The sequence below is a fragment of the Conger conger genome, chromosome 15, assembly GCF_963514075.1.
Source record: "Conger conger chromosome 15, fConCon1.1, whole genome shotgun sequence".
Lineage (NCBI taxonomy): Eukaryota > Metazoa > Chordata > Actinopteri > Anguilliformes > Congridae > Conger > Conger conger.
Genome location: NC_083774.1, coordinates 26,352,421 through 26,367,272, shown reverse-complemented (window position 1 = coordinate 26,367,272; position 14,852 = coordinate 26,352,421). Strand labels below are relative to the sequence as shown.

The 14,852-nt window shown below is 39.0% G+C and overlaps 1 protein-coding gene across 1 annotated transcript; it reads left to right on the top strand.

The window, feature by feature from the left end:
• Positions 1-6,157: 6,157 nt before the first annotated feature.
• LOC133111791 (uncharacterized) lies at positions 6,158-13,388 on the top strand. Its single transcript, XM_061222376.1, has 13 exons — positions 6,158-6,289; positions 6,827-7,035; positions 7,121-7,255; positions 7,732-7,870; positions 8,517-9,660; positions 9,769-9,910; positions 10,383-10,535; positions 10,831-10,889; positions 11,234-11,409; positions 11,505-11,905; positions 12,139-12,235; positions 12,357-12,546; positions 13,016-13,388. Exons 1-13 carry the CDS (start codon positions 6,170-6,172, stop codon positions 13,156-13,158), a joined length of 3,108 nt encoding a protein of 1,035 aa, XP_061078360.1. The 5' UTR covers positions 6,158-6,169; the 3' UTR covers positions 13,159-13,388.
• The last annotated feature ends 1,464 nt before the right edge of the window (positions 13,389-14,852 follow it).

Here is a 14,852-nt window from a genome sequence, read left to right as displayed (position 1 = left end):
TTAAATATTGATACCGTTTGATTTCTCCAATTTTCCAATCTGGCGGGATTAAATGGTAAACATACAATAAACATTATGCTATGTTTTCTGAAGTCCTGCACAAACTGATAGTTTGAGAGGTGTCAGCAGGTGAGGAGACGGCAGCATGAGTGGGAGGGAGGAGTAGCACATCATAGGAGCGTCTATTCTGGACACGTCAACAAGAGCGATGCGTAGATTCAATATGGTGTGGAACGCCAAACGGGTTACATTTCTATGGAAGTGTGCGTGCGTGCGCCTATCAGCACGTTCTGCCCGAGGCAATGTCATTCGATAAGAGAAACCGCTACTGTATTTACTTACATTCTGTTAGAATCCCCTCAGGCACACCAAACAGCGGAAGTATTTGAGTGGTGAAGGAATGCATATAGTCATACCTGATGCAACCAGAACAGGATTATTTTAATGTTCTCTCAGTTATCTGGCTCCACAATAATGTTTTGAGCGTTTAACACTTGCACATAGGAGGCTGCAAATAAGGGAGTAGAATCTTTCGGCCAGTCGTGTTGTTCTATACGCATATCTATTTCACAAGATGACGGCGTGCTTCTGGATTCTGTAAAAAAAATATTGGAAGTCTCAAGTACAGGAATGCTTGTTTTTGTCTACCCAGTCTACTTCATTTGACCACATGTTCTCCTCAATCAGAAGCACATTCTGCCTCAACTTCAATCAGCGCTTTGTTTCTGTAACTATGATAACTTTTGACTGTTTTGAATGCAAATTGCCATCCACCTTTTTGCTAACCACTTGAATTTATGCCTTTGTTTTATAGGTTTTGAACTTGAAAGTATCAGTTTTGAAAAAGTGTGTGCAAACATTTGCACATTGAGCTGTAGAAATCTGCCGTTTATTCGGTGGTTGAGCCTGACTGAGAAATTAATTCAAGATTTTTTTAAACGGTGTCCATTGGATCCGTTTTCTTGTCAAAGCAATTTTAAAATTATTCACAGTTTGGGTGCTGTTGTGCTAACTGTCTGAAATATTCTGAAAACATAAACTTGGTGTCAAAAATGCTTGTCAGCAATTGTAACAATGGGTGTTGTTGGAGAACCATATTAATTCAAAGCCAAAACTGAAAAGTTTGCCCAACGCGATGGGCATCCAGGCACAATGTTCTTCATGTGCTTTGACTTCACTATGCTGAAGTTTTACAGGCACTTACGAAAAGTCACCCCGCAGTCCGATAAACCAGACCAATGTGCAGACGCAAACTCTAAAATTTGAAGGAAACGTTCGAGTTTGTGACGGTGACTGTGATGCAGGACATGATTTTGGAGAGAGTCAATACTGTAGTGTCCCAGTTATTGCAGTGGACGGATATAAATCTTTTTCAAGCAGAGCATTTGCTGGGTAATGCAAGCAACACCTTAACACAGCTGAGGAATCAGTTTGAGGATAACACAGCACAGTTACTTAATTGCGCCCTCTTGGGGCATTACCAGACATTTCACTCAAAAGCGTGCATAATGAATAAAGAGACACTTTGTGAGGATCAGTGCCTCCAGAAGTCCACATGAATTTTCCCAAAAAGCCAATTTCTTCATACAAAATCTAAAATTAACCTTCAAGCTTGTTTTACTTCGCATATAGGAGAGTCCATTTTTTTAAAAGCTCTCCAAAAAGGATTATTCGCCCTAATGCTCTCTAACCGATGTCAGGTAGGGGTGGCCTGTTGCGTAGTGGTAAATGACTGGGACACGCAAGGTCAGTGGTTCTAATCCCGGTGTAGCCACAATAAAATCCGCACAGTTGGTCCCTTGAGCAAAGCCCTTAACCCTGCATTGCTCCAGGGGAGGATTGTCTCCTGCTCAGTCTAATCAACTGTACGTCACTCTGGATAAGAGCATCTGCCAAATGCCAATAATGTAATGTAATGTAATGCCTCTCTAATCAACCTACTTAAAAAAATAGGTTTACCAGAGGCCTGTTAGCCAGTAGAATTACAGGTTCATCTATTGCAAGTCCAAATCCTAGAATTACACACGTCTGTATATTCATTCTGCTATGCGGATGCAGCAATATTTGGGAACTCCCCGTGACACAACGTCTCATTGACACATTATGATACATTATAACTTGTTGAAAAGGGTAGGAAATCCTGTACAAGAAGCTAAGCATGTTTTACATTAGTTCAATGCATTTATGCAAAAACAAGTTCAAGATGACATTTGCATAGGTCTAGTCCCAGCAAATAGAGAATTTTATCAAAAAAGGCTGAATGGATTACGAAATAAACTTCAACGTTAGTCATATTGTTATAACCAGGTGGAATATTTGGTGCCATAAATATATCTGTATCGAATAATTTGCAAAACTAACTTATATTTCTACCAAACTGAAAATATGTCAGCCAGACATGCAATAAAATGAGCTAAGAAAAAAACAATGTTTTTATTCTTTCAACTATTCTTTATTATTTTATTATTTGTTTTTATTTTTGTTCTTATATTGGAACCTGTTTTGATGTATAGAAATGGTATCAAGGATTATTAGAATATTACTTTTATTGTCAGAGTCTGGTTGCAAAGCGTGAGCATGACCAGGGGGAGGCTGGATTGCCCTGCTTTGCAAATAAGAGGCTGATAAACATCTAAAGCACTATTCTCGCTAGGGTCTGTTTAACAATCTGGCACCGCCTTTTTGTGGTTTTACCATGTTGCAGTTTATATTATTATAGAGATACGAATGCAAGAATAATTTGGGATGTTGATGACCAAACCACAAGGGGGCAGTCTGCATAGGGTTAATCAGTGCCTCTGAACTTCTGGAATTAAAACAGTCAAAAAACATGACTGACTCACCACCATATTGCTATGAGGTGTTTTTCTTTTGATGCATCTCTGTTTCAATGCCAAACATGTTGATGCTGTATTTGGCTAGAACATTAACTAGAACACCTTTGTTCAATCATAATTTCATTTACCAAATGAGACCAAAATTAAACCTGCATCATTAAAGTCACAGAAAAGGGAATACCAGCAAATAAACATGATTCACCCAATGTGGATGCAAATTCCCTCAAATTAAAGCCAACAGTCTGCACTTTAACATCATATTCATTGTTAAATTAAAGTCCAATGTACTAGATTTACATTTCCAAAAATAAAGATTTTTTGTCACTGGCCAAATACTTATAGATTGCACCCTACATATGTAGCATTAAGCACTCCATTATTTTGTGGCCTTGCCCTTTAATTGCATTTTATTTAATGTTTAAGGATCTGGTTTATAATATACAGTATTGCATTTGCTGCCAGCTAATGGTAGAATCCCCCAAAAGTTACCAGAATTAGCCATTTTACAGTGATTAGACCAAAAATCTTCTATTTCGATGTCCTCACCCTGCCGCTTGACTTCTTCAACCCCCCAGCTGCCATTAATGGATCAGTCGAAATGGGGATTGTGAAAAGTGGACAGCAGGATTTAACACTCAATTGCAGTGATGTGTAAAGATGGCGGAGAAACATTCCGAGGCTTCCCGATGCTGCCATCTAGTATACACATGCTGCATTTACTCCAGGGGTCCAGGGATAGGCATTCTCCAAGAAGCTTGCAAATTCCAGTCCACTCAAAACTACAACTTCAAATTCTAAAATTTCTTCACACAGAACTAATCGCTCTCCATAGACCTACACAGGGCAGCCTGTAGCATAAGGTACATGACTGGGACCGGGGTCTGCCCAACACCACAGGAAGGGAGACTTGATAATGTAGAAGGAGATCTCCTCTTGGTGGCTTTCAGAGATCTGCAGCTTAACTGGGGAGGTGGTGGTGTTGACTGCAGCCAAGGGGGTGCCAGTGAAAGCGTTGGTGCGGAGAGCTTGGGCGAGTGTGGAGGTGGGAACTCCCAGCCAATGGACCAGAGTAGGGCAGGTCAGGTTGCCGTCGGCCCTGGAGTCGATCAGGACTCGTACTTGTTGGCGATCCCCCTCCCAGGAGATGTAGGCCAGTAGAATGGAATGGAAGGTTGAGGGGGGCTGCAAGCATGCTGGCACCTGTCAGGACCCTCACTGTTGCTTGACGGGTGTTGTCTTTTAACAGACAATTACAGACGTGGTGACCAGGTCCACCACAGTACAGACAGAGGCACTCAAGCAGGAGTCTCTCCCTCTCCGGTGGTGAGAGATGGGTTCACCCCACCTGCATGGGCTCAGGTTCAGGATCAGGTGGCTGTCTATGGATGGGATGCCTGGCACAGGGAACCGGAAACGGCTGTGGGTGGTCAGGTTCCTGGGCCCATCTGGCAACGCGTCGATCCCTCAGCCGAGTGAAAAACTGAAAAACTGATCTCAGTATTTTGCCATTCATTTGAGACAGGTGCATTTGCCTCTTTCGTGTTTATGCTGCCTCTTATTTCCCAATCAAAATTGATTGAGTGATTTATTGAAACTTTTATTTAAACAGGGAAATCACTGCCCAAATAATAATACATGCCCAAACAATAATACACATGACGTTTTTAGAAACCTGGCTATAAAGAAAAGGGGGTGACAAATCACTAAACTACCAAAACGTAAATGTAACTAAAAGGTTTTTAAGAGATGTCAAACCCTGAATAGGGTCAAGATTGACCCCATACATAGTATGAAAAAATCCACCCGTTGTGAACACATTACAATTAGCATGTTTGATGTCGCTAACAGCGGGCATTAACCGTGGTGAAAGCGAACTAATGGTTGCCGCACAGTGTGCAATATCAGCCGTCAATTACGATTGTTACATGTCACTGTGCAAAAGGGAGGTAAAGCGAAAGTCCTACTGGAAAAGCTACTGAAATAAAATTAATGTTATTTTGATGTTACCTTTAGTATAATAATTTGTGCTACAGTATTTTGGTACTGTATTAGTAAACGAAATAAATGTAATTTCAAGGTCGCTCTGGATAAGAGCTTAAGCTAAATTAATGTAATGTAATGTAGTCTTTCATAAATTGTACTTCTCTGTTAGCATAGCTAACTTGCGCTAATGCTTTTGTGATGTTGCATCTTTAGTCATTAGTCTGGCACAATTATTATTATTGAGAAACTGACCCCTCTTCTGATTGGGGTAATAAACTATCCATCTAAGTCTACAGTATGTTAGGTTGAGAATGAGGGGGGAAAAAGATGGTTGTTAATGTGCGACATTCAAACAATAATATGTGGTTAGGAGGATTAGATCATCTTCTATGACATTGCTTAGCATTCATTTGTTTCAGCATTGTTCTCTTAAACGAAAGTGACATGGTTAAAAGCCATTAGAATATTTCGCAAGTGTCATATGTTAACTGTCATTTCCATTTGTATTTTGATGAACTGTTTCAAAAAATGTGAACCTCAGAAACAAAAGCAATGGAAAGTCTAATATATGTTTACTGTATATGATATCAAGTTTATTATACATACTAGCTCAGTATATTGAATAAAAGACAATTAATCTGAATGTATCATTTAATCCCTGTTTATATGCATTAATGCATATAAACAGGAGAGGCTGTAGTCAGTGTTACAATGATTCTTTGAACTGTGATGGTGTGACAGGAAAGATTTGGTTTCCAATTTCTGAAACGAAAGTGTTTTAGATGACACAAAGTTGGTTTCTCATTTCTCAACCCACGGACAGTGAAGTACTAGTCAAGACATGTTCAGCATTCTATAACTTAATTAACTGTTCCTTGTAGATCAACACCTGTCATTGTTTTATGCTTCACATCACTTGTTCATGCAGTCACTCCTGCAGGAGGATCAGTACTATTGAATCCTCTGCTGTTTCCAACAAGCTCACATTAAAAATGGACAATGCTTGATATAAATATATACAATGCCCCATAGCACATTATTTTACAGTTCTCCTTGGGTATCACATCCCCCTGCCCAAGGACACTGGCCATTAACAGCGCTAATGACACTTTAAAGTGCCCTGATTGACATATTCCACAATCATAATAATGCATAATAATACATACTAATGCATAATAATTCATTAACAAACCAATTGATACATTTTTGATTTCCTCATTCCTGTGGTCTATTGCATTGTTCAACTTACCACAAGTAACCAAACTTGTTTATGTTTCTGACAGTATATAAATGATGGTGTCTGTGGGTTGGCTGAATTGATTCAGCAGGTCCGATTCGACTGGAGCACCATGGCTTCCTACACACTGCTGCTGCTCCTGGCCTCATGTTGTGGGGCTCTGGCCTCTCACTTCTATGGTGGGGTCATGACCTTCACTCCAAAAGGAAAGAACCCCGATGGATCATTCAGGGTGAGGCAGCAAATTCAGTGTTTTATTTGATTTAGTGGAGCATAAATAACAGCTTTCCTCGGAAAATATTTGTTTAAAATGTTTAACATATCACCCTGAAATTAAAATGTACTGTAAAGCAATGTTCTGAATAGCTACTTCGGTTGTGTTTTGTTACATATATAGTGTAAATATATATTTGTAATTAAAGGAGAACAGAAATTGTTTGTTTTCTAAGCAGCAATTCAGTTCAGTTAAATGCGATCATTCAGATAGGACATTTGCTTCACAGGTAGGTGGAAGATATGTGCTTCATAGACGATATGCTTTTCCAAATGTATACATAAATGAGGTTTAAAACAAGCCTTTAACATCATAAATAGGTGCACGCTACATTAATTTTTTCATTAATACCAGAGAAGTCATCATCATGTGTAAATTAACATAAATAAATGTATTACTTGAATATTAAATTCAAGTGTACTGGTTGTTACTGCCACTAGTGCAGTTTGCTTTCATGTTTTTTAATGAACAACAATAATTTTGTTGTAATTGCAGGTGGACTTCCGCTTAAAGCACACTTTCCATGCCTGCTATACATTTAACTTCTGGTACTGTGGCAGTGGAAACTGCGGGAGTGTAGATACATTTGCAATCGGTGAAGTGGATCGCAATTCCAATGGAGCTAATACTCAAGGAAGCACCTGGTGTCAGTCGGAAGCGTTAATGTCGAGAAATATTTCAAGCAACAAGCCTTTTGAAATTTGGTAAGTCTTTCAGGATCAGAAGGTATAAAAGATAATTAAATTAGAATGTGTAATGTTTTAAATGTGTGATTTGTTACTATTGTAGGGAAACGGGATGTTGTTGGATACCTTCAGATAGCTTTGGTTCATGGAGGCTTTTGACACATGTGGACCTTGGGATGAGGTCCGACACACAGGAACCCAACAGATCTCCAGTGACAACAATTATACCTTTCATCCGGTAATGTCATAGCTTCTCACAAACTGTTAATAATATCTTTGGGTTTTGTATTTGTATTTTGGATTTGTTTCGTATTTGTTCCTGGCTCAAACAGTTTTTGTGTGTGATTAGATTGGATATTTTTGATGATATGGTTTTTAAATGGAACTAGTAGGCATAGTGCATTTTGAGGCTTGTGTTCTGGAGCAAGAAAATTCACTCAAATTATCTCTAGCTTGTACAGCCAAATTAAAACTCAAAGATTTTAATCCAGATTCAAGAATTCAGATTCAAGTATAAGACATGACTTAAGTCCATTTGCTGAACTGTCAAATTGAACTACTAGGGCCAGGTAGAAAATTACATGTAAATTTTTGCAAGCCATAGACAACAGTAAACGATAAGAAGATGGATATGAGACACTGCATAAACAACTTCTCATGATATTAAACAAATATAAGGTATAATATATTGTAAAACATTTTTTGCATTTGTAGGGTACCACGGAATTGTCCAAGAACATTTAATCTGCTGGCTCATGACCCTGATAATGACCAAGTCAGATGCAGATATGGAATGGCTCATTTCAATGAGTGCCGTACATGTAAACAGCATTCTGGCTTCAACTTGGATCAAGTAAGAAGCTAAAATACATACAAAGAACATGGATATTATGATAGGAAAAAGATGGGAAGGGAGTAATAACTAGACCAATCATGGGCCACACTGGTGACGATCAACAGAACAATGCTGATGGTGGAAACATTCATACAATGCTTACATGATGCCTGTGGGAATGACCTGAAAGTAGCCAGAATATATTCTTCAATCAACGCTGGCACTGTTCTATTAGCTGGCACCATCTTACTCTGGTATTTGAGGATCTGCACTCACTTTTCTTTGAGTAAGCTGACATCAGGGCCATCACATTCCTATTGCAGCCTTTTACAGGCATCTTATCCGTATTTTATACATGTAACACATGTGAGCCATAAGGCGTTCTGCAAAGTACAGACAACACAATTCTAATCTTATTGGAAATTGGAAAGTACAGGGGGTAAAAAAAATTCTAGTTTTCTAGAAGTTGAGATCATAGAAGTTAATTGTCCTGCTTATGAAAAAATAAATATGCACTGTTTCCCTATGTAATAATAGAAAATTAAGTGGTTATCAAGCATGGCCTTTGAACAGAGAAGGCTGTAGGAAACAACTGTGCTTAACATTTCACCTTATATCACCTGTTCTTTCTTGACAATACGGCTAATTTTCTTTTTTTTTTCAGAATACCTGCACCTTGTTTTACTGGGACGCCTTCATAACGAAGGTTCATGCCTTTGAAATTGTCCTGGAGGATTACCCCAGACAAGAAATCACTCTGTCTTACACCGATGGCACATCATCCATCAAGTCCCCACTAGTTTATAGAGACAAGCGAGCATCTAACTACCCCTACTACCCCTACTACCCTACAACTACAACACCCCCTCCAACTACAACAGCCACAACAACTAGAGCAGCTCACTACCACTATTACCCTATGATTACATCACATCCTACAACTACACGACCCACTACGACTACACGATTCACTACAACTGCACCACACACTACAACTACACAACGCACTACAGCAGCTCACTACCACTACTACCCCTACTACGCTACAACTACAACACCCCCTCCAACTACAACAGCCACAACAACTAGAGCAGCTCACTACCACTATTATCCTATGATTACATCACATCCTACAACTACACGACCCACTACGACTACACGATTCACTACAGCAGCTCACTACCACTACTACCCCTACTACGCTACAACTACAACACCCCCTCCAACTACAACAGCCACAACAACTAGAGCAGCTCACTACCACTATTATCCTATGATTACATCACATCCTACAACTACACGACCCACTACGACTACACGATTCACTACAACTGCACCACACACTACAACTACACAACGCACTACAGCAGCTCACTACCACTACTACCCTATGAGTACATCACATCCTACAACTACACGACCAACTATAACTGCACGACACACTACAACTACACGACCCACTACAGCAGCTCACTACCACTACTACCCTATGACTACATCACATCCTACAACTACACGACCCACTATAACTGCACGACACACTACAACTACACAACGCACTACAGCAGCTCACTACCACTACTACCCTATGAGTACATCACATCCTACAACTACACGACACACTACAACTACACAACGCACTACAGCAGCTCACTACCACTACTACCCTATGAGTACATCACATCCTACAACTACACGACCCACTACAACTACACGACCCACTATAACTGCACAACCAACTACCACTATGAATCCTATGCCTATGAACATTCCACTGAGCAAAATCCCTCTGCAGTTTGTGATCCAAGGTAAATGTAATCTATAATTAAATTGATCTACAGCTGTCCAAATAATAACACTTTCATCGTGAATTTTGATGATATTCCTTCTCCTATTTCTCTGCCGTTGAATTTCAGTTGACCCACCTGTTTCTTCCTGTGCTGAGGGACACATTCTGCCTCGGTTTCTGTCCCCAACTCCAAAACATGGAGAAATCCTCATTGCCTATGTCAATCAGGAGTTGGAAATTAAGCTCAATGCTACAGCAACACAATCATGGTAAGATAGAAGTTCTGTCACATTCAGAAACATGTTTATTCCTGTCCATTAAAAGTATTATTAAAGAGTATTATTATCAGTTTAATTTGAAAAAAATAAGTTGTTAAAATTTCCTTATCAGAATAGGGCAGAAATACATATATTTTTTACAATACATCACATTATATTAATGGCATTTGGCAGACACTCTTATCCAGAGTGATGTACAGTTGATTAGACTAAGCAGGAGACAATCCTCCCCTGGAGCAATGCAGGTTTAAGAGCGGGTCTTATTGTGGCCCCACCGGCCTTGCGTGTCCCAGTTGTGTACCTCAACCACTACATGACTACACTATTGCTTGGACATTTAAACTCTTTGAATGAAATAATTGAGTAGCAGATACTGCATATTTGGATTTTCTTTTCAAATATATGTGATGATTGCAAAAAGGCATACTGGGGTCTGATATTGATCACACTATGCCTTCAACAGGGTAAAAAACTTTATCATCAGTGGACCTCTGAACATCACAAAGTACACCACTATCAGAGGAGCAGTTGGAGAATCTCTAATCAGGTGGACACCAACTGAAAATGACTTTGGTGATCAAGTTCCCATTTGCTTCATTGCAGAGAGTCAATCTGGGTAAGTATGATAGTGAAAACATTGTTGATCAAGTTATTCTGAAAGGTCTTTGAAAATGCAGCTGTTGTTGGTCCTTGCATACTATTTGATGAGGCAACAGTCACGGTCTAATTTACTTTACAGTGCCACCCACATTCTTACAATGCTGTTGATGTTGATAGAAGCAGAGTTTAAATGAATGGAACCACTGAAATGTAGCTACAAAAAATAATTTTCTGAATATTATCTGTAATTCATTTCGATTTGTCTTTGCCCTGAACTCATGTCTGCCTCATGACCATGTCTAAACTTTCAGGTCCAGAATCTTTCATTCTGAAATGAGATGCATCATTGTCAACGTTAGCAGTACAATTGGTTAGTACTAAATTCTATACAATAGATAAAATTCTATGTTTACAGTGCTTATCCCCTATCTTGAAATGCTGTCGTACAGGTTGTTACTGTAAGTGTTCAGCAGTTCACTTTTCCTTTCTACTGGTTCAAATGCTCAATAATGTTCATTTTATGCACCATGGACACAAGTTAAATGGTGGTTTATTTCCATGCGACTTCATGGATACTTTTTGAAAGTATAATGTGAATAAAATGGTTGGCATGTATGAAACAGTGTGCATGTGGAGCTTTGGCTTTGGCTTTTTTTGATACAATCATCAAATTTTTACAAATTAAATCTCACCAAAGATTTATTTAATTAATAGGCAAAGTCAATGTGGTTTGTAACGAGACCACAATGACAGTAGAAGTGGAGAAGGCCTCAATAATTGGACTTCATGAAGATCACCTACGTCTCATTGATCCATCCTGCACCCCCATCTCCAACGGCACCCATGTGATCGCTGCCGTGTCCCTCAGCTCCTGTGGAACCCAACTGGAGGTCAGTCCCTTTGATCCACTCAAATAATACACTAAATAAAAGCTGTGATGTTGCCGCAGAGTAATATCCTTTGGTGTCTCCAATTGTCTTTGTAGGAGGACGCTGAAAACCTGATCTTCAAAAATGAAATCATGTCGTTCGACAACATTGGTGATGTCATTACCAGGAAACACCAGGTGGAGATTGAGTTCTCATGCACATACCCCAAGAAGGGACGCGTGTCTCTGGAGTTCCGGGCACACAAGCTTATTTCCGTGTTCACGGAAAAAGGGTTTGGAAAGTTCAGCTACCAGTTTGAGTTCTTCCACAGTGACCAGTTCAACATTGCGATGGACACAGATTCCTACCCTATAGAGGTGGCACTGCAAGAGATGCTCTACATGAAAATCAAAGCTACTTCCTCTATTGCCAACACTGAGCTTTTCGTGGAGTCATGCAGAGCAACCCCCGTTGATGACCCCAACTATCACATTTTCTATGACATAATTGCAAATGGGTAAGACAACTGATGTATGCAGTGGATGTTTCCAGGGTAAAATATTAATACGCCCATGCAATGTGCAATGAAGTATTGACTGGAATATGAATAAATGAACAAGCCTATGTATGAGGAATGCAAAATTACTCATAGAAAGGGAATATGAACATTAAGATGCGGATGGTGTAAAATAAAATGTTTTTAGAATTGTTTTCAGCCCCGGAAAGACTTCAACTGTTTTATTTCCCCAGCTGCACTTTGGACGAGACGGTGGTGGTCTATCCAAGTAACCCTTCAGAATTCAAATTTGGAATTGAGGCTTTCCAGTTCATTGGACAACATGAGGAGGTAATATAGGACCATGGTAATTTGTACCCTACCAATTGTATGTAATTACATTATTGGCATATTACAATTCTACCTGGTTTTTGGATTCAGAGCTCTCTCTTATTCTTCTGATGGATTCTAGGTCTTCATAAGCTGCTCAGTCATCCTGTGTGTGGCAGGTGAGCCTTACACCAGATGTTCTCAGGGCTGCACCAATGCCACAGCCACCCCCGTTGTACATCACCACCACAGGAGGGCTGTTGCCACAGAGACTGTGAGACACTCCATTTCCCAGGGCCCTTTGCGTCTAAAGAAGACCACAGATATCACAGGTACCATAGCCCTGTTTACATTTTGTTACATTTATGACTTGGTTAGATTTGGTGTGGATGAGATTAGTGAATATGTCTAGCTTTAGCTCAAGATGTAAAGGCGGGGGTCCGGTAGTCTGAAGGTTACTGGTTTGATCCCTTGCCTTGGGCATGTCAAAGTGTCCCTAAACAAGACACCTAACCCCCAATTCCTCCTAATGAGCTGATAGGTAGCTTACATGGCAGCCTATTGCTGTTGTGGTGCGAGTATGCGTGTGATTGGGTGAATCACTTTGATTGTAAAGCACTTTGAATAAAGGTGCCATGTAAATGCTGTCCATTTACCATTTAAATTTGCTCAACACAATATCCTGAAACCTAACCCATGAAATTAAATGAATATAATTACAAGTTCTCTAAATAAAGGTGAGGATTTCAGGGTAATCCTCTTAACTGAATTCTAAAACATATTATTTTAATTTCTTTACAGCTTCCAACATGGGCTTGAACATGAACCTGGTTTTCATCGCTGCCGTTCTTTTGGTTGTGGTTGTCATTGTGTGTGGAGCAGTGATTTATACAGTAAAGAGGCCAAAAGTCAAATACCAACCACTTCCATCTACTGACTTCTGAGACACAGTTTGTGCGCTCATGAAACATGATGAACACATTCTAATCAATCACATTTATGCAATATTTGCCTTTTATGAACAATGGAGGAATGGTATTTTTATGCTCAAAATTCTGTATCATGTCTTCTTTTTGTGTGCTAAATTTGAGAAAATATGTATTATTGTTTGCAAATTAATACATATACAAATATTATGAGCTTGAATTTGTTCATCACGCCCTACATTAACATTACTGTGACTATTTAAGTGAAATTTATATATATATATATATATTTATATATATTTTATATATTCATATAAAAATGTAATGTTGTAATGCCTCTGAATTCATGATGTACATTTATAAAGGATTCATAATAATATAACTGTGTTATACATTTTTAATTTAACTTATTTTTCATCCTATGGTACCTGCATTTTGCCCATACTTATACTAACCAGAGGGTACAGTAAAACCGCGAGTAATAACATGACCAGTGGTCTGTAAAACTTGTGGTCATGTCATTGTTGGTTTAATGAAAAACAACATTGTTTCAGTCGTCCTGAAGTTATGTGAAAAAAGAGTGAGGAAATGTTTTACTACCATCCACTTGTTTTACTATCCTTATATGGCCTATACTCTACATAACTATATATAACTTTGTATATGGGCACGTACATGTCAGATAAATGTACTTACTACATTCTATTCTGAATAAGAAAAACATGGAGCATATGACTGGTATTTGAGTTTTACCAGATACCCATGTATAGACATAAGTTAAACATGCAGGAAATGGACCAATTATTACGAACAAAATGTGCATATGACAAAAATAACCATGCATAAAACCTTGAAATTACATTACTTTCGTTTACTAATACAGTACCAAAATACTGTAGCACAAATTATTATACTAAAGGTAACATCAAAATAACATTAATTTTATTTCAGTAGCTTTTCCAGTAGGACTTTCGGTTTACCTCCCTTTTGCACAGTGACATGTAACAATCGTAATTGACAATTAGTTCGCTTTCACCACGTTTAATGTCCGCTGTTAGCGATATCAAACATGCTAATTGTAATGTGTTCACAACAGGTGGTTTGACATCTTTTAAAAACCTTTTTTTATAAATCTTGATACCGATTGATTTCTCCAATTTTCCAATCTGGCGGGATTAAATAGTAAACATGCAATAAACATAATGCTATGTTTTCTGAAGGGGGAGTAGCACATCATAGGAGCGTCTATTCTGGACACGTCAACAAGAGCGATGCGTAGATTCAATATGATATGGAACGGCAAACGGGTCACATTTCTATGGAAGTGTGCGTGCGTGCGCCTATCAGCACTTTCTGCCCGAGGCAATGTCATTCGATACGAGAAACCGCTACTGTATTTACTTACATTCTGTTAGAATCCCCTCAGGCACACCAAACAGCGGAAGTATTTGAGTGGTGAAGGAATGCATATAGTCTTACCTGATGCTACCAGAACAGGATTGTTTTAATGTTCTCTCAGTTATCTGGCTCCAAAATAATATTTTGAGCGTTTAACACTTGCACATAGGAGGCTGCAAATAAGGGAGTAGAATCTTTCGGCCAGTAGTGTTGTTCTATACGCATCTATTTCACGAGATGACGGCGTGCTTCTGGATTCTGTAACCTACCAGGATACAATCTTGTGATGGTATTTGTGTAGAATCATGTGACTA